The 21,706-nt window shown below is 34.4% G+C and overlaps 1 protein-coding gene and 1 pseudogene across 13 annotated transcripts in view; one reads left to right on the top strand and one right to left on the bottom strand.

Annotated features, from left to right (window-relative positions):
• APC (APC regulator of WNT signaling pathway) overlaps positions 1 to 21,706 on the bottom strand; it is a 127,278-nt gene that overhangs the window by 82,423 nt on the left and 23,149 nt on the right. For 4 of the 13 annotated variants that reach the window (XM_064483169.1, XM_064483161.1, XM_064483155.1 and 1 more), the window contains exon 1: positions 10,313 to 10,392. The exons of 7 other annotated variants lie outside the window; for them this stretch is intronic. Coding sequence is in view for 1 of the 6 variants with exons in the window: in XM_064483137.1 (XP_064339207.1) it covers positions 10,313 to 10,459 (147 nt within the window). In the remaining 5 variants the exon portion in view is untranslated. Of the gene's footprint in view, positions 1 to 9,774; positions 11,183 to 21,706 lie in introns of those variants that run through there. 2 more of the 13 variants (XM_064483137.1, XM_031448817.2) reach the window with 2 other exon arrangements.
• Positions 12,443 to 12,811, top strand: LOC135321070 (small ribosomal subunit protein eS25-like; annotated as a pseudogene).

Genomic DNA, 21,706 nt, shown 5'->3' on the forward strand with positions numbered 1-21,706 from the left:
CAAACATTTTCTGCAAGGAATGGATAATAAAAAAGACTTTGTAGGCCATAAGATTTCTGTTACAACTACTTGACTTTATTGCTGTAGCACAAAAGCAGCCACAGATAATACATAAATAAATGTACATGACCGAGTTCAAATAAAACTTAGTTTTTTCAAAACTGGTGGCAATCTGTTGACCTCTCACCCAGAGCAAGAATTCCCAATTATGGCTTTCAAACACCCCAAGTATCCCACGTAATTTCAAAGGCTATTAAGAAGAAATTCTCAAAATTAATACTTTACTTTTAAATAACAGGAAGTAACTTGCTGTGCTGGAAAGAATGGAGACCTAGGAAGTCTTAAGGTTTTTGATTATTTTTCAGCAATCATTTTTAATTTCCATGATTTCTTCTTCTTCCAGAAATTTGTTGCAATCTTGATCTGGCTCCCTCTCACTCTGTGGTATGGTACTGTAAGCACATAATTTCTTTGAATCTTTTTTTCTATCACTTTATAATGCGGTCTTAAGAGAAAGAGGAGATAAATGCAAATGATTAATTCACTAGCTTGTGTCAGAAAGTATTTTTGACATTAAGATTTTTAATTCATATAGAATTTTTATTTTGTAATAGTATGAGTATATAGTTCTTTAACTGTATTGTGTGCCATATGGATAACTGATTACATAAGCACTATTCATTAACCAAAACATTTTCCCACTGGACAGAAATGTGTATCTTATTATATGCCAAATTCTCATATATACATAGAATTGTAACTGTGCTACATTTATATTAATTTGAGATAGATTACATTCCTATGATATTAAATCTTACATCTCTGTGTCATGAATAATTCAGGTCCTTCAGTCAAATTTTCTACTTTCTTCAAGAAAAAGTCCTGTGCATTTTTTATCAAATTCATTTCTGGGTTTTTTTTGGTTGTTGTTTGATTTGCCATGAATGAAATACCACCATTCCCTACCAGATATTGCTAGTACAGATAAAAGCTGATTTTATTTAATACATATCCCTTACGGACCCACCTTATCAAATTATCCTATGAATTCTAACAGATTTTCCTGTAGATTTCTGGGTAGGCAATCATATAATCTGTAAGTAAAGATCACTGTCTCTTTTTTCCCAATATTTACACTTCATTTCTTTTTATCTTTTCGTTAGCTTGAAACTTCAAAATAATGTTGAACAATAGTGATCTTATTCCTGATTTTAATAGGAATGGTTTAGTATTTCATCATTTAATAATCTTAGATTTCAGTTAACTATTTATAACATGTTTAGGTATTTTTCTTTTATTTAAAAAACTGTATTAGGAGTGGCTTCAAATGATTTTATAGCACCTTTTCATATAACATATAACCACAGTTTTTTCTCTTAATTTGCTGATGCTGTAAATTACCATATTTTGTCATTTTGACCCATCTTCCATTCCTGCAATAAATAAACCCTGCTTGTTCTTATTTTTCAGTATTTCATGTGGAATTTTTATAAGAGAAACCAGTTTAAGATTTTTATAGTGTTTTAAAATAAGGTATTAATTTTATGCTAAGTTTACAAAATAAATTGGTAGGAAGTTTCTCATCTTAATTTTATATGTTCTAGAATAGTATGAAAAATAATTTGTCTAGCCTTTGGGAAAGTCAGTCGGAATGCAGATCAGAAAGTGACTGTTTAGAGGAAAGATTTTTGAGTACTTTAAAATTTCTTCTGTGGTTAAGTCTTTTCATGCTTTCTTCATCTTCTTGTACCAATCTGATTCATTAATAGCTCACCAGTAAATTATCTATTTTCTCTAGCTTTTCAAGTATGTTAGCACAGAGTTGTATATATTCTTTTAAAAATTTGTCTCCTTTCCCATTCATGCTTTTTATCTTTTGTTCCTTAAACAGCCTTTGTAGGGTTTCATCTATTTTATTGATCTTTACCCCCCAAAAATCAACTTTTGGTGTTATATGTCCTTTCCACTATTTTGTTTTCTATTTTATTCATTTCTGCATTTACCTTTACTAATTATATCCTCTTATTTTCCACTGGTTTATTTTGTTTTTTATTGTTAAATTGAGTATTAATTCATTTATTTCCTTACTTTCTTTACATGTTCATTTGTCACTGTCTTCTTTAATAATATATATATTTAAGGTACTAATTTTCTTCTCAGTACAGCCTTAGTCATGTTTCATACGTTTTAATACAAAGTATTTGCCCCTTTATTATTTCCTGGTAATTCATAATTTCAATGTTGATTTCCTCTTTGACTTGGTGATACTTCAAAGGTTCTTCTCAATTTACTAGGTGTATAAGATGACTTTTGAGTCATCTTTTTATTGCCTTAATTTGTTTTTTAGATTGACTGGAGATTGTTGCCTATAAAATTGCTACCATTTAGATTCTTTTAAGGTTTGCACTGTAGTCAAGAATAAGACTAATTTTTATAAATATCTCACTGAAATTTAAAAAAAGGAAAAAGTCTACAAAGTTCTCAAAATTCTATACATGTCTAGTGACTGAAGCATACTATTTAAATCCTCTATATAACTTCATATTTTTTATTTGATATGTGAAATTTAGAAAGCCTACCACTTATTGCATACTTACAACATGCCATGTACTATAATAAGGGTCTTACGTATATATATGTGTGCGTGTATATATATAATTTAATCTTTACAAATGTGAGGTAGGTATCACTTCTTATTTTAGAGTTAAGGAAGATAGGACTTCAAAATGGCAAATAATTTTAGTAAAAATGTAGATCAAGCGGTTAAGCCAGGATTCACACTCATAATTGTTCCCAATGCTCATACTCTTAAGACCATGTATTACTACCTCTACGTGGCTTTCATGATCTGTTATACCCAATAGCAATCTATGTTCCGAACTTATTTTGTATTAAGTCCCAGCATAACCCTTCTCAAGTAATTCCCTCCTCACTATTCTATACAAACTATTTTGTACTTTTGCTCATAATTCATCTCCTTTTTGAATGCCCCTTTCTTCTTCCCTCTGCTTTGTTGTAACACATTCCCAAACTTTACGGCCCAGTTCTGTTGCCTTACATAAAACCTTCTTGTCTCCTACAGCCAATGAGTCTTCCTGTTGATTGTACAGTAAATACTAGACAACTTGGTTCAAGTGTTCTCAGTTACTCCATTTTACTTTGGTGAGTTTTGTTTTCCACCATTAAGACAAGGTTTATATCTAATACTTAGCTTTTGTAATTTGTAAATGTTTTACTCAGTGATAACCATGAAAAGACATGCAAGAATAAACAGAAATAGCACTTTATCAGCCATGTAAGACAAAGAAGAAAAGAAAGAGCACACAAATTTAGATAATGTCCAATATGACTCTTCCATTAAAAGAGTAAGATAATGGATTTCTCTCTATGTTAATTTAAATCAACAAACATTTGAAAACTTAAATATTCATAAGGTAGTACGCAAATACCATAATGAGGTTTTGCAGGTGGAACTGTGTTTCCCAAAATATGTTCAACACAGGTGGCTAACTTCTGGTACCTGTGAAAAGTGACTTCATTTGGAAACAGGGTCTTTGCAGATGTATTCAAGTTAAAATGAGGTCTTACTGGATTAGTGTGGGTCCTAAATCCAATGACTGGCATCTTTAAAAGAAGGCCATGAGAAAAAATGAATACAGAGACACAGGGAAAACCCCATGTGACAATGGAGGTAGACTGGAGTGTGGCAGCTGCAAGCCAAGGAATGCTGAAGACTGACAGCATCCACCACAAACTAGGGAGAAAGGCAAGGAACATATTCTCCCTCAGAGTACCCAGAAGGAACCAACTTTGCAGACAAATTGATTTTGTACCTCCACCTTCAAAACAGTGAGTGAATAGATTTCTATGGTTTTAAACCACTGATGTGTGGCACTCTGTCACAGCAGCTCCACAAGACAGGGGAAAAGATAAACAGATATGTTCATTATTCTCCAATATCTTATTATCTAGCAAATAAGTAGTATTCCAGGAGAAAGGGTAAATAAGATCAGTACACAAATATATCACACATTTGTGTCCCACCTTGCATTCTCTTGGCTCACTCTAACTCTAGTCCTTGCCACATCAATCAGCTCACTGCAGAAATAAACTGATAGCATGTCAGCTGTATCAGATATCCTTCTGCTTTCTGTTCTAGGACCTCTGTGAACCCTAGTGTGGGCCCTCAACATTCATGTATGTACAACCTATAAAACAGTGAACACTTGATGGGGCAATCCTTGACTAAAAGGGAAAGGAGCTAATACATGTAATTCTTTTCCTTAGGTGGACAATTCATATAGTTCCTCTAAAAGTCCTGGCTCTCAGGACTTTCCAAATTGTCCCAAGTGGTGACGAACTTGAGAGTACGTACTTATACTGGCTGTCCCTCTTTGCTATTTAACTCTTTTTAGGCCATTACTCCTGTTCCTGGATCACTTCCCAAAGCAAGTATTTCACAGAAGGTTTTGCCTCAAGATCCTAATTTACAGGTGACGCAGGCTAAGATACAAATAACTTACAATTCAAAGGCAAGTTTGGGTTCAAAAGCATTGATAGAGTCTCTGGGAGTTATATCTTGCTGAGAAAAATTGGAGATAAGAGCATAAATATGGAGTAGAACCACATTATGGCTAGGTGACTTCACAATGTGAGGAAGATGAGGTTTGGACAGAGTACCCACAGAAATGGTATGATAACAAGCCTAAAAGGTACAAGGCCATGTTGTTTTAACGTTTCTCAGTTTCTACTATAAACTATGACAGAACTATTATACCGATATAAATTAAGTGACAATAAAACCAAGAACCTAAAAATAGCTAGTGGAAAATATATTTCAATACTCTTCAATGGATATCTGCTTCCCACCCTAGTTACCATTACATACAATACTATAAACAAATCTGGTAAATGAAAATCTGACTTTACCCCAAAAAGTAACATTCATTCACAAAAATATAACTTAAGAAAACCCCTTAAGCTTAAAACAAAGAGCTCACAGAGAAAAAAATGTGACAATGAGTGTGTATATGTCCATGTATGACTGAAAAATTGTGCTGAACACTGGAATTTGACACAACATTGTAAAATGATTATAAATCAATAAAAAATGTTTAAAAAATTAAAAAAAAAACAAAGAAATGTATGTGTATGTCTTTAAAAAAAAAGAACTCTTATGTGTATGCCTGTAACAGACAGGATAATGGCCCCACAAAGATGTCCAGGTCCTAACCCCAGAAACTAGTGAATATGTTAACTTCCATGGCTAAAGAGACTTTGCAGATGTGAGTAAGTAAAAGATCATAACACGGGGAAATTTTCCTGGATTATATAGGTGGACCTACCATAACCGCAAGGGTTCTTATAAGAAGGAGACAGAAGAGTCAAAGTCAGAGAAGGATATAAGACAATAGAAACAGAGTCAGAGAGAGATTTACTGTGCTGCTCACACACAGATGGAGGAAGAGGCCATGAGCCAAGGAAAGTAGTTGTCTTCTAGAAGATGGAAAAAAGCATGGAAATGGATTCTCCCCGTGAGCTTCTGGAGGAAGTACAGCACTGCTGCTATCTTGATTTTGGTCTAGTGAAAACTATTTTAGACTTCTGACCTCCAGAATTGTAAGACAATAAATTTGGGTTGTTTTAAACATTGTTTTGATAGGAAAAAAATGCCCAATGATTCAGTGACCCTTCTCCAAAGGATAAACTCCAGTGAAATCTCATTGGTCATGCAGTGATTTTAAAATATATTCACAATTTCTCTGACCTTATACCTTCAAAAACTGCAGCTTAATTTATCTCCTCTTATATGGGCTGGACTTGAGAGACTCACTTCTAATAAAGAGTATATGGGAGAAGTGATAGTGTAAGACTTCAGAGACTATGTTATAAATGGATTCCTTCTTGCTTTTTCTCTCTGGGATCACTGGGGGAAGCCAGCTGCAATGTCACAAAGACACTCAAGCAGCCCTATGTAGAGGCCCATGGCAAAGAATTGAGGCCTTCTGCCAACAGTCAGGAGAAACAGACTGAGTGAGCCATCTTGGAAGTGGGTCCTCCAGTCTAGTCAAGCCTTCAGATGACTATAGCCATGGCTGAAATCTTAATTGTAACTTTAAGAGAGATTCTGAACCATACTACCCAATTAAGACATTCCTAACTTTCTGCCCCTAAACTCTAAAATAATAAATATTTGTTGTTTAAGCCAGTAAGATTTGGGGTAATTTACTGTTTACTGATCTGTAACTAACATAGTCTATAAGAAGTCATGTACAAGGGTGTATATCACAGCAAAGTTTGTGGTACAAGAGATTTGGAAAAAACCTAGGGCTTTCACACCTGATAGATACTACAGAACATTATACAGCATAGTTAGCATCGCAAACTAGATGGACATAAAGTAAAATAGATAGAGATCTTAAAAACAGGACTGAGTTTTAAAATGTTCAAAAGTTATATAAATTAAAAACAAAGCTGGGTACATAAACCAAAGAAGCAGAAGCAGGGACTCAAACAGATACTTGTGCACCCATGTTTAGAGCAGCATTATTCACCAAAGCCAAAAGGTGGAAGCAACCCCAGCATCCATCAAAAGATAAACAGATAAAAAAAAAATGTGGTATATATACAACAGAGTATCATTCAGCCTCAAAGATGATGGAAATTCTGGCACATGCAACAACACAGATGAACTCTGAAGACATTATGCTAAGTGAAATAAGCCAGTCATAAAAGGACAAATATTGTATGATTCCTCTTATATGAAGTTCTTAGGGAAGTCAAATTCATAGAGAGAGAAAATAGAATGGTGGCTGCCAGGAACTGAGGGGAAAGAGGTAATGGGAGTTAAGGGTTTAAAGGGTAGAGTTTCATCTGGGGAATGTGAAAAAGATACAGAGATGGTTTATGATACATTCACAACAATATGAACCCACTTAATGACAGAGAACTATATATACACTTAAAAATGGTTAAGTTGGTAAATTTTATGTATGTATATTTTACCTCAATAAAAAACCTCAACTATAAAAATAGACACACAAAATGATGCTAATATTTCACAAGAATTAACGCATGTTTAAGAAGACATTTGAATGAGTGCCTATGAAAGGACTGGGAGAAGGGCATGGTTGAATAAAGGGGGAAAGGCTTGTCTTATATGGACTGACGATGTCAGGATTTGATTTATAAAAACATTTTTCTAGAATGTGAGATGTCGCCTATACCAAAACAAGCGACTTACAGAAATCAGGAATCACAGATTATTGACTATTAGACTGGAAGATCTAGAAATTGCTTCATTTAACTTCATTTTACATTCAAAGTACTTAATACTTCAAAAGTAATTTACCTTTCAGAATTATCTGCTATTCCAAGTAGATTTTACAATGCATGGCGTTTCAAAGAGCAAACCACCACATTCCTTTAAGTTAGAAGATATTTTAGACAATATAAATCTTTAAAGATCCTAGGAGCAGCCAAGGCAATCAGTGTTTTCACTGCAACAGTAATAATATTTCACATAGTTCTACTGTAAGTTTCTTAGAGGTTAGTTTCCATGTATTATTTGACTCTACAGCAACTTTCATAGGTCTGGCACTTAGTAGGTACTCAAAAATATAGTGTAAACGTATTTCCTCAAGTGTCATTAATCTTTTCTACATCATCTTGTGTGCTACATAAAGTTTCACTCTCAAAGTTTCACTCTTTAACAAATGTTAAAGAGAACATTTAATATAAAAGATTGGTTAAATTATGTGAAATCAGTAAAAAAAAAACAACCCAGAAAAATGGTAACATAAAAATCTATAGAGTTATACATGAAAGACTGCAATTTATAGCTTTGATTCAGTTCTTAGGCATACTTATGAATATTTATCTTTTGAATTCCTTAACAGCTCAATTCTGGCCATATTAATTAACAATGAATAATTTCAAAGACCAATAAAGCCAGCAGGACAGTCTTATATTAAGTATTTCAGACCATAAGGGGAAAGAAATCAACTTTTCTTACTTTAGTTCTGTATTTCTTACTTAATTCCTCCCAAAAAACAACCTAATGTTCTATTCAGTAGAAGTTTTCATATGATTAATAAGACAACCTTAAAAGAAGTAATGTTATGAATATTATTATGAAAAGTGCTGCCTCTCCACTTGCTTAGCTACCAGGTGTTTTATGAAGTATTCTTATATCATATCCCCAAACTCAAAACCAAGTAAGATTTCTTTTTCATTTAATGAATGATTTGTCCTGCTTTCCAAACAATTTCTGTTATATACTATTTTGTATGTTATATAATAAGTGACATTATAAAATAGTCTTACAGAGTTAGAACAAAACAGAAGGCTTCCATTCTTTATATCCTTATACATGACCTTGAATAAAGTCACAACATACCTAATTAGGAACAATCTAACATTTAAAATGAAAATGTTACAGTAAGCTGTTTAAATAGTAAAATGAAATAATTTATGTTAAAATGAGAATCATCAACTCTCAAAAACTATACTAATTTGGGTTCAGATGAGAATCAAAAACTCTCAAAAACTATACCAATTCGGGTAATAGCTGTTAAATTTCACTTGAAAATTTAATGTAACATCTCTAATTCTAGACAGTTTCCAAGAGATTTTAAAAAGAGAGCTTAAGAACCATTAACCCTAATATTCATGATTAAATAATTCTTAAAGCAAAAATCATTTTTATATAAAGAATAAAGTTGCTTATTTATCAGTGAAAACTTTACATAATTTAGTTTTATTCAAGTCCAATTCCTTATTATCTTGAAAAAAAAGATAAGACTAAGACAAAATTATAGGTTCTTTTAAGACCTTGGATTACAAAACACTATTCAAGAGACATTGATCCTGGAGGGCTTTACAAAGCTACTGTCATTCTGTTCAGAGAGTAGGGAGGTGTGACAAGCTGGCTATCATAAATATACATAAAGATAGGGCATTTAAAATCATACTCAATCTGAAAACATGTTTTTAGACATCTAATAAAAGAAACAAACAAAAAACAGTGCAATGAAAACACTCCATATCAAGAGTATACGAGTATTCACTAAACAGAAATACATCTAAAAGAAAAACCATGGTGCTTTAATTTGAAATATTTGCCTGTAGACTTTATTCAGTAATATCTAAAAGTGATCAGAGAGCAATATAAAATTACTTAATAAGTATAGTTCTTAAATATTAAGCCTATGAAAAATTTATCACTGTAATTTTTCACGAAGTAATTTATATTATAAAATGACTTACTCTTAAATAACTTAATGGCATAAAGCTATACTAACAAAGGAAAAGATCCACTGCTTCATACATAATTTATTAAGATTTCCTATAGGATTTATGTTAAAGCAAAGAATTTGAACATCTCTTTTGTGATACAGAATCAAAGTATGAGATACATTTCACAGTCAAAACATTCATAGCTTGATATTCTTCCTACTTTAAAAAACTAATTTTTTCTTCTATTCAGGTTGCAATTATAAACTATGGCTTCTTGTAAATAGACTTCTACCACCAGTACTGCTGCAAGGGCTCTTATTCCTCTGCAGTTATCTTTTTAGCCTGGGAGGAAGAAAAGCACTGCAGCAGTCATCTGCAAAAAGACACTACCATTGCGTCTTGCAACTAACAAAGACGCTGGTATCTCTTTGCCACCCTATTCACAGGCAGTTCACTTAGACAGTTTGCAAAAGCAGGCACTTTTGGTGACCAAAATTTCACCAATCAACCAAAACCACCACTCAAGCTCTGCAGTACCTGCCTCCACCTCTTTCTCCTCTCCCAAGTAGCCCTTTCCACTAGCTTCACATCAGCCGTCAGCAGCAGCTTTGTATCCCCTCTTGGCTACCACTGCATGTGTCCCTGTGGCCAGGGAGGAAAAGAAGCCTTTCAGTGGGCTAGAGCTTTTGCTCCTTGCCATGAATATGCTCCATTCTTTGTTGTCTTCTACCCGTTTCCTTAGATACTGTTATTCCTCTCTACTCTGTCAACAGGCATTATAAAACCAAAACCTCCTTCTAGCTTTAAAAACAGCTCTTTCTCACCAGACTCCCCTTAACACTCCTACCCCTCCCCCCTTCTTCCTCTTCTGTCAAAAACCCTGGATCAGAAGCACAGGAAATCCATCTCCTGTGCTGCAGTAGGGGGGGAGGGGGGGAGACGCCCCTGCCTCCTCGATTGGCATGTGGCAGTGGACCCTGTGCCAAGGAAAGGCCACCGGTTTAAGACACTGCAAAGGAAAATCGCCTCCCCCTCCCGCGGCAGCAAGTCAGGCCATCGTAGCTCCAGCACCTACCCCATTTCCGAGCCCAGCAGCACCTCCATTCCGTCTCCAGTGACACCCAGGCGGGCTGCGCCAATACAGCCACATGTCGGTCACGTGTGCCCACGCCCAGCCAATCAGCGGGTGCCCGACGGGAGTTGGGAGCGCCCTGGTCCGCATCCAGCGGATTACACAGCTGCTTCACGCTCGGCTTCCGACCCGCACTTCGCAGCAGTGCATAGGGCCCCGCCCCGCCGCACAGCTCGGAGCCCTAGCCCGCACCTAGTTGGTGGATATGCCCTCACCGGCTCTATCTCCTGGCAACCCACTGAAGCTGATGGAAGCTGACAAGCATAATAGGTTAGGGTGGGGGAGGTCCACACGACAGAAAGATTAACACGATATAGTGGAGGTGGGTGGGTGAGTAATAAATTACATCTCATTTGCTATTTGCTAAGATTTACATCTTGCAGCATACAGAAAAAGAATTCTACTAAATATATTAAAATGAACAATGTTACATTACAAATCAACGATTTGTTAGGTAAATCACTGAAACTATGTCTGAATTAAAATTAGAGTTTCTGGGGGGAGGGTATAGCTCAGCGATAGGGTGTGTGCTTAGCATGCAAGAGGTCCTGGGTTCAATCTCCAGTACCTCAATTTCAATAAATAAACTGAATTACCGCCCTCCCAAGAAAAACAACAAAGAAAAACATTTTTAAAAAAATAGTTTTCAGAAAATGTATGATGGCAGTACAGTAGAGTAGCTGAGATAAAAATCATGGAGTCACACATTCTGGATTAAATCTTTGCTCCTATCACTAGCTGTGTGGCTTTAGTCATTTAAAGGCTCAGTGCTTTAATTTCCCCTACAAAATGGGAGTAGAAATGTGGAATAGAGGAGTTAATATATATGAAGCAGTATTTAGAGCAGACGCTGACACTGTAAATGCTGTTAGTCACTACTAATCTGAGACTTAAATTTAATATTTTAATGCAAATTCTGCATTTCACTTAAATTTAACCAAGTGAAGCTTGAATGACTAATTTTTGAGTTAGAAGAACAAAATCCAAATTGCCACAAATTTAAAGTGTATTTAAATTCTGGTTTAAATGGAGGGAATCAGTTTTCATGGTCTATTTCAAATTTAGAAGTATATTTAACTTCAGAGTTTTAAAATAAATGTATTTACTATAATCTTTTCTTATTTTTCAAATTAATAGCAAGAAGCAAGCAAGCTATTAAACAGCATATTTGAAGCAATTCCATTTTACTGATAACTATAAATTAGAGAAGTAACAGACAAACAGCAAAATGCTCATAGATGTAAACATAACTGCTGTTCACAGCAGTTATCCCCATAAAGTGGGATTATGGAGTGATTTCTGCTCTTCCTTTCTGCTTTTGAATTTTTTTTCTTTATCTCTGCATTATAATGCCTGATATATGTCAAATACCCCCTAGATAGTTGTTGAATGAACAAAAGAACAAATACTGATCATATATTACTAGTAATTAGAAAAGTTATATATTAAAAGTTTAAACATATTTAGAAACACTTTCCCTTGATATGTGAAATAAAGGAAACATGAATCAATTTGGTTCTATCTTAAGTATCACTTTTGTCAAGATGACTTAGTTTTACAAAAGGCTTTCAAGATTCTCTTACTGAACGGACATGATTCACTGAACAAGACTTTATTTATACAGTCATCATCTATTTGTGACAAATTCAGAATAACTTCTCAGAAGGCCTAAAACTTCTGGAAAGAAAAAGCACCCTTCTAAACAAAGAATATATTTTAGAAGCTCTTAAAAATAACTTCTTAGTACCCTAAGAAACAACTCTATTACTCTTGACTCAGACTATGATTCAAGCTATTATTTAGTAAACCAGTTTGCAGCCACAGAATTTGTCTAAATTTTTATTACATGTGTTGTAAAAGTTAATCAGTGATTCAAACAACAGAATTTTAAAGAAAGCTATGACCATTACATGTTCATGAATCACTATAATTCAAATCAAAAGCAAGCCAATCTAAAAACTTAATATTTTACAAGGTTGCCTACTGAATTTTTCAGTAAGATTTTTCAAACCAGTTTTTTGTGCTACATCTTAGTGAGGTGGCAGTGGTAGCAGCTGCTCTCCCGGCTTCACTATGCTGCCCAAGGGCAACAAGAAGAAAGATGCCAGAAAGTTGGCCAAGAAAGACATGGATCCAGTGATCAAATCTGGGGGCAAGGCCCAAAAGAAATGGTCCAAAGGCAGTTTGAACAGCTCAATAACCTAGTCTTGTTTCACAAGGTGACGTATGACAAACTCTGTTAGGGAGTTTCAAACTATAAGCTTATAACCCCAGCTGTCATCTCTAAAAGACTGAAGATTCGTGGTTCCCTGTCCAGGGCAGCCCTTCAGGAGCTCCTTAGTAAAGGACTTATTAAACTGGTTTCAAATCACAGAGCTCAAGTGATTTAAACTAGGAACACCAAGTGGTGGAGATGCCCCAGATGCCAGTGAAGATGCATGAACAAGTCCTATCAACTGTACATTGTGAGAAGTAAAACAGTATTAAATTTATATTTAAAAAAATATTTTTCAAACCAGTTTCCTCAGAGATTCCACAAAAGTTTGAACTGAATTTTGTATTAAAAATATATTTAGCTTTTTAAAAAAAGGTATTTAGCTACAATTAAAACCATATACAATCAAAATGTATTGGACCAAATGTGGAAACAATGGAGGTCACTTAAGCTATGAGGTCTATATGTATCTCAGAATAAAGCTCCTGCCATTCTTTTTTAAATAAAAATGTTATTATTCACACTACATACATATGTATGCATTAAAAGTATTTTCTGATCAAAATTTAATACAGAAATAAGTTGTTTAATATAGAAATAAATTAAATTATAAGACTACACTGACAAACATGTCCCTGATTTCAAACATCTCTGCTCATTATGACTACCTTGACTGTTTCTAATAAATATTCATAATTAAATGTTATAAATATGAACACATAGTTCACCTTAAAAAGAAAAACAAACCTCTGACCCTTCTGTAACTTGAAAAAAAAAATTAATGAATAAACAGAAATAGGATTCTTAACATCTTAAACCTTGCATTCCATTCTGACACAAACATGTTAGACCTAATTTTAGACTTGTGATTTTTAAAAACTGACAAGAATATGGGCAACAATATCAACTAGTACAAAATGAGTTAAAATTAGCACTCTGAATTCAGTTCTCTAGACTCTTGTGCTTTGTTAATACTCAACTCTTTCTTTACTGGAGACCTCAGATATATAGAATAGATTATGCCTACATAGAGATCAATAAAAGTTTTTTCTTAAAAATAGTTATGTGCTAGTATAAATCTAAGTTTTCCCAGTGCTAAGCAATTGAACAAAGCTCAAATTCATTTAGAAACCTTCCAGTCTTTAGATCTGTACTGGGTTAGGGTATGACAAAAAAGCATAAGAAGAGAATAAAGTGGGTCAGATTTCAAAGACCAAATTGGTTTTGAAGACCAATTCTTCTATCTTTTCTTTACTTTTCATGGGACATGGGAAGGAGCTAAAACGTTGCAATGACAATGGGATTTTTAGTGACGTAAGTTAAGTGGCAGATATATGCAGTCTTCTATAAGTCAGACAAATATGTGTGTTCTGCTACCTCAAAAAGCAAAAGTTTCTCAAAAGAAATGTTCCTGCCACCAATAATAGAATCTTAAATAGTTTTTTCTCCCTCCAATCTTTCTACTCTCTAATTAGCATATATATCAAAATAGTTTTTACACCCCTGCTCAAGAACATTTCATGGCTTTCTGTTACTGACAGTGGAACTGAGATAGTTTGGAGTTAAATTGTAGAGTGCCCTGAATGGCATGTTAATTAGTATTCCTACACTAAAAGGCTTCCTCCATGTACTAACTTTTCTATAGCTGACATAACCACAAATTTAGTAGCTTAAAACAACAACATTTATTATCTTGCAGTTTTGTAGTCCAGAAGTCCAAAATTGGTCTCACTGAGCTAAAATCAAGGTGTCTGCAGGGCTGTACTGCCTTTGGGAGGCTCTGAAGGAGAATATGCTTTCTTATCTTATCCAGGTTCTAGAGACCAACTACATTCCTTGGTTCAAGGCCTCCTTCCTCCAACTTCAAAGTTAGAAATTGTGGTCTAAGTCCTCAATTTGCAACACTGTGACCTTACTTCTATTATCATCATCTCTTTCTCTGACTCCTGTTCTTCGGCTTCCGTCTTCCACTTTTAAGGACTTAGTTTAAAGACCCTTCTTCCATTGGCCCAACTCAACAATCCAAAACAATCTCCCTGCTTTCAGAGTGCCTCATTAACAACCTTATTCCATCTGCTACCTTAATTCCCTTCTGTGACATAATCTAACATATTCACAAACTCTGGGGATTAGGAACTGGACATCTTTAGGGAGCCATCATTCTGCCTACTGCACTACAGCTTTATCTTCAACTATTTCAGAACTTGCATCATATTAACAGTCCAATCGAACTAAACACAGCCATTTCTAAAACTCACCTTGAACACAGAACTTTCTGCCTTTACTATAAGGTGACAAGGTAGAAGGCTCCAGCATATAAAGACTAAAGACTGTTCAAAGTTCTGAATCGTTCATTTTGTACTTCTATGACTGAGTAACTCACTTAACTATTCTAAGACTTGACTACTCTTTGATCTGTAATATGAGAACAACTGTTTGGTTTATTTTATAGAGCTGTTGTAAGGATCAAGTGTGTAATTGTCAACACATTTTATAAACTGTGAAATACCTTTTAAAAGTAAAGGATTATTAATTGCTCTTCTGATCCAAATTAAGGTTCAGCTTAAATATTTATCTCCATGAAGTAATCTACCATCCCACCTAGAATCAATTCACCCTCCTCTTCTCCCCACTGTTCCTACCTCTTTTATGGCACAAACACATTCTGCACCTCTGTGTGTAAATCTTCTTTCCCATTCCTGACTATAAGAATCCAAGGGAAGAGCCACACCTGACTTTACCTTGTATGTCTCATGGTGTGTACCATAATGTTTTGTACATAACAGGTGTTCATTAAATATTAGTATAAGGAATGATTTTAAATTAATCTCCAAAGGGCATCCAATGCAGATGCCCTCATGGAATAATAGTAGAGCAAATGGTGAGTAGTGATTACTGCAAAATACAACTTTCTGCAGAGGAAAAGGAATGCTTTAAATAACAACCTGGGCCCTGCATATGAAGAAAATGTGATCCAGTCTTGGAGCTAAGTTTTTGAGATCAAATGGCTGCACAATAGAATCACTTTAGGAGCTAGAGAAGTTTTAAAAACATTACTAAGTCAGAATCTCTGAGGATGAGGTGCAGGCATTGGTGTGTGCTGCCAGGACTGAGAGGCACCACACACCACTCTAGCTTCAGCTGTCAAAGCCCCTATTGCACTATGGCAGGCAGACCATTTTGAAATGCCTTTTAATTTAGAGTGCTGTACAGCCTGAGGCATCTGACTACAGGAGAAAAAAAATTCCTTTTTCTTGTCAAAAAGCTTCCTAGGCATGTATTAGCAATTAACATGCAAAAAAATATGTAAGACTAATAAATATACACAAAATGTCCTACCACATTAAGGAATCAAAGAACTAGAAACAAAGAGTATCATTTTCACATATTAAGTAGACAATGATGTTTTAAAATAATATTGTGGTTCAGTGAGGATACATTTAAAAAAAAAGGTAGTAGCTTTTAAAAGTCCTTAAAATGTTTAAAATGCTTATACTAAAATAAGTCCAGTTAAAAGAAATTATTGAATGTACAATCAGATATATGCACAAAAGATATTATATTCAAAGATAACTCAATATTGTTTACACTAGTGAAATTTTAGAAACAACTTTGATGATTGATAACAGCAGCTCGGTTAATTATACTTTTGGCACACTTAAAGATAATTAAAATTATGCCAGATATACAATTACATAAAAAAGGATAAAATACATAGGAATAAATTTAACAAAGGAAGTGAAAGATCTAGACACTGTAAACTATAGGGCAGTGATGAAAGAAACTAAAGAAGACACAAATTCCAAGCTCATTGACTGGAAAAATTAATATTGTTACAATGTCCATACTACCCAAAGTGACCTACAAATTCAATGCAATTCCTTTCAAACCTCCTATGGCACTTTTCACAGAAAGAGAACAAACAATCCTAAAATGTGTATAGAACCACAAAAGATCCCAAAGATCCTGGAAAGCAATCCTGGAAAAAAACAAAGCTAGTGGCATCACACATCCTGATTTCAAATTATATTACAAAACTACAGTAATCAAAACAGTATGGTGCTAAAATAAAAACAGACACATAGAGCAAGGAACAGAACAGAGAGCCCAGAAACAAACACACACAAATACAGTCAATTACCTTATGATAAAGGAATCAGGTATACACAATGAGGAAAAATGAATGACTGTTGAGAAATGAATAGTGTTGAGAAAACTGGACAGTCATATGCAAAAGAATGAAATGGACCCCTATCTTATACCACAAACAAAAATCAACTAAAAATGGATTAAAGACTTAACATTTAATACCTGAAACTGTAAAACTCCTAAGAGAAAATATAGGAGGTAAGCTCCTTGACATGGGTCTTAGCAATGATTTTTTTTTTGTACTTGACACCAAAAATAAAGGCAATAAAAGCAAAATGAACAAGTGGGACAACATCAAACTAAAAAACTTCTATACAGCAAAAGAAACCATTAACAAAATGAAAAGGCAATGTACTAAACGGAAGAAAATATTTACAAATCATGTATCTAATAAGGGGTTAATATCCAAAATATATTCAAAAATTCACACAACTGAATAGCAAATAAAGCAAACAATCAAATTAAAAAATTGGCAGAGGAAAAAATAATAAATAAATAATGGGCAGAGGAACTAAAAAAACAAATTTTTCCAAAGAAGACATCCAAATGGCCAAAAAATACATAAAAAGATGTTCAACAAACTCATCATCAGGGAAAGGCAAATTAAAACCACAATGATATTACCTCAGATCTCTCAGAATGGCTGTCATCAAAAGACATCTTAACAAGTATTGCTGAGGGAATCCCAGAGCACTGTTAGTGGGGATATAAACTGGTGCAGCACTATGGAAAACAGTACGGAGGTTCCTCAACAAATTAAAACTGAACTATCATATGATACAGCAATTCCACTTCTGGGTATATATCCAAAGGAAATGAAAACAAGATATGGAACAGAGGACATTATGTAATTCATGTAATGTTAAGTGAAAATATAGAATGCTGTATGCTTAACATAATACCAACTAGCATTTTTTTTAATGAATTACATATGTGCACAGAGAAGATTAAAAAACATAACCAGAATATCAAATGTCCTTCCTGGGTGTGGAAATTATAGAAATTGTAATTTTTTAAATTTTTATAAAATTTCCACAACCTAACACACATTAGTTCTGTATTTTTTTTTGAAAGTTAAATACCACTAAGTTGCACACAATTTAAAATTACTACATTTGACAGAGAAATTAACATTTCTTTCTCATCTAACTTGTAGCCAAAGGGAGATCCAGATTTTGTGGGGGCCAAGAGCATAAATAAATTGTGGGGGAGCCTTCCTTAAGGAATATACAAATTAATTCAAAATTGCTAGTGCCACTGCAAAAGGGCCTAGGAAGGGCCTATGCAATTAGGTGCATTAAATTTCATGAGTTTCATGATAAACCTTCTCCTAAACCAGTAGCAGACATTATGATCAGCAAATATACAGAATTCCATCTAACTTTAATAAAATTTTGGTAGAGATTTTTAAAAAGATCACCATTCACATATATAGAGAACTGAGGCTCAGAGAAATTTCAAAACTCATTTAGGTTCACACACATGACGTGGCAGTGTGACTCCTAAGCCAGTGTTGGTCACACTGCCTCATCCTCCAGGTCTCCTGAGCATTTCATGTTAGACCTACACTAAGTTAGATCTAAGTACAGTAGATACTCTGCATCCTTGGGTTCTTCATTCAACCACCGTGGATTCAACCAGCTGTGGATTAAAAATATTCAGAAGAGAAGAGATTCCAGTAAGTTCCAAAAAGTAAAACTTGAATTTGTCAAGCAGCCTGGTAAATATTTACATAGCATTTACAATGTATTAGGCATTATAAGTAATCTAGAAATGATTTAAAGTATAATGGGAGGAACATGTGTAGGTTATAGGCAAATACTATACTGTTTTATATAAGGGACTTGAGCATCCTCGGATTTTGGTATCCTCTGGGGTCCTAGAATCAATCACTTGTGGATACCAAGGGACAATGTGTGTTATCTCCCAAAGCAGCTTGTACATCCCTCCTTTAGAGCCCCATGCTTCATAAAAGTTACTTGTTCAATTACTATCATCTTGATGGTTATTGCAGCACCTGGCTCTGCAACAGTAAGTGCTCAATAAATATTTTATTGAATGAATACATTTTTAATAATCAGAACAAGTGAAAACAAGAAAACTCAGATTGAAAAATGCCTATTTGGAATCCACAATAAATCCCCTTGAACCACAAACTTTTATCAATGGGTAACCACAAATTTCTCTGGAAGATATCTAAAACAAGATTTCTACAATTTCAGGAGACATTTTCAAGATAATTTAGTTAAATAACTAAAGAGAAACAGAGTTTGGGATTGTCTTATGGGAGTGTGGCCAATCAAAGTAATGCCTGGTAGTGGGCACATAAGCAAAGACAAAAGAAATCAGAAAAACTGTGAATGACTTAAAAATGGCTACTCTGTTCAGCATTAATTCTGCTTCATTGCCATAGTATGATGTAAAATAAGTTAAAAATGTACTAGGCTAAATATGCCCTGGTGTCATTCTAGTGAATATGCTAAACTGCATGGTAAAAAGGACTTGGCAGATGTAATTAAGATTATTAATTAGCTGACTTTAAAATAGGGAGATGAGGTTTACTAGCTATCACTTGTTTGGCACTTCCTTTGCACACCACATGGTATCCTGTACCCTTAAAGGAGGGAACACACACTGAAGAATGAGCTTATAGGGGGAAGGTGAGCCCCATAACACTGTAACCCTTGCTCAGAGGTTCAGAAGAGATCAATGGCAGGATTTGTTTTGGTTTGTTTAGCTGAAATTTATTCAATAATGGTATTGAAAACATCTGCTTTTTTTGAAGCAAGTATGGATCTAATAATATAAGTGCTTTACTGCAGAAGAAGAACCATGTGGAGACATGAGAAAGGAAACTTACAATTTGCAAGGAATAACTCTTACAGCTGTAGTCAAACTCTTGCAATTCAAGTAGGCCCGCTCAAGAGTGTCACAGTCCTGGGCCTTTTGACATGGACATTCCTTGAGAATGCAGGTCACTTTTTCCTTGTTTTTATGACTTTTGGGTTAAAAAACTTTACTTGCTCAATAATGCACATCAGTGTCTAATACTGAGCTAACTAGTTATGGAGTACACTGTCAGTAATGGTTATTGAACAACAAAAAAAAGGGGTTGGAGGGGAGATGATCCTGGGTGGGCCCAATGCAATCACAAAAGCCCTCAAAACTAAAAAAATGTTCACTGGCTTCCAAATGAAATTAGAATAATTTCAAATTCCTCACCTTGGTTTACAAGACTCTGTGTAACCTAGCTCATCTTCCCATTCCCACCCTCCTTCCCTGCCTCCCCATCTCTTCCCCCTCTTTAATTCCTTTGCACTACCTTTCCTTCAGCTTCGAGAACTCTGCTCCCAAATCTTCAAATGACTGTTTCATCGTATCATTCAGCTTTGGCATAAATGTCACATCTTCAAAGAGATCTTCTATGATCACCTAATCAACATTGGTACTGTCCTTAAACTTTCTATCACATCATACTGTTTTCTCCTTAAACCATTTAAGATCTGAAAGGCTCAGATATCTAGTTGTCTATTTATTTGATTTTCTGTCTCCCTTATCATTGTTTCCCAAACTAGAATATAAATTCCATGAGGACAGGAACCTAGATTCTTGTGCTGTTTCCTTCACACCTAGAACAGTGCTTGCTGCGCAGTAGGCATCCAACACATACTGTTAAACAAATGAATGTAGATGATATAAACATGAATAAAACATCAACTTACAATCTAGTAGGGGACCTAAAACACGTACAACAAAAGTTTTAATATAAGGCAACATGTATATCAAAGGATGAAAGATTAGATCATTTCTGGCTAGGTAATCAACAAAGATTTCAGAGAGAAAGTAGCAACAGAACTAGCCTTCAAAGATGTTCAGGAATTTTTTTAGGGGAGAGATTTCGATTTTGCCTGTTAGGTTAAAAAATTTAGACTTCATCTTATAGGCAATAAAAACTATAGATGTTTCACATAAGGAAGGATACGTAATTAGAGTTAAGACCTACAAAAATTAACAGAACTAGTTGCTAGTCCCTACTCAAGAAGTTCCTACTACTAACTTATAGTTAAATTTAATGGCCAAAGACTTATTCAAATAGAAAATATAATGCCACAAAAAACCCACCAAATTTTAAACTCTACAAGAATTTAAATTTTATTCGGTATTATTTCGACAATTTTCACAACACACTTATTTATTAAGTTTATGTTGTTAATAAGACAAAAAAAAAAACCCCACCAAAATCACCTTTGGCAACAATTTTACCCAATTAACAAATATTCTAATATTTCCATATAAGTAGAGGAAAATTTTTTTCTAAATTCTTAATATGTCCTAATCGCGTAAAGTTCCAGTTTCAGAGCATCCAATGCTTTAAGCTATCCTTTCCCTAGGAAAGGGGGGAAAAAAAAAAACAACCATTCTGATTAATTTTGAAAAAACTGTTTAAAACAGAATCTTGCGTTTGCCTGTGTGTATGTGTGTGTGTGTGTGTGTGTGTGTGAGTTTTTAAGTCTTGTTTATGTCTTTAGCTTTGATCTTTACTGAAAATCTAAAACAACTATAAGATTGCTCCCAAAGGTACAATTTACAATATAAACTTATCAACTCTATTCATAAAGATAACATTTTAGCACTAAAGTGTTCAGTGACTTCAGTCACCAAAACAGCACCAAATGTTTATGGTATCACTGTGAATTCAAGATATAGGAGCACATAAAATGAGTTTTTAAAAACAGTCTTTCTCCCAGGAAAACATGATTAAAACTTACCATCACTTTAACATGTAAAAATATCATAAAATACTTAGATTAATTCACAAGTCATTTACCAATCAACTTATAACACACAAATCAGCCCTTGAAATCCATCAGAATGGATAAGGAAAAACAAAAAATTTAATTGATGTTATAGATGCACCCAATATAGGAGCACCTAAATACATAAAACAAATACTAATAGACATAAAGGGAGAA

Source organism: Camelus dromedarius, chromosome 3, assembly GCF_036321535.1.
Source record: "Camelus dromedarius isolate mCamDro1 chromosome 3, mCamDro1.pat, whole genome shotgun sequence".
Lineage (NCBI taxonomy): Eukaryota > Metazoa > Chordata > Mammalia > Artiodactyla > Camelidae > Camelus > Camelus dromedarius.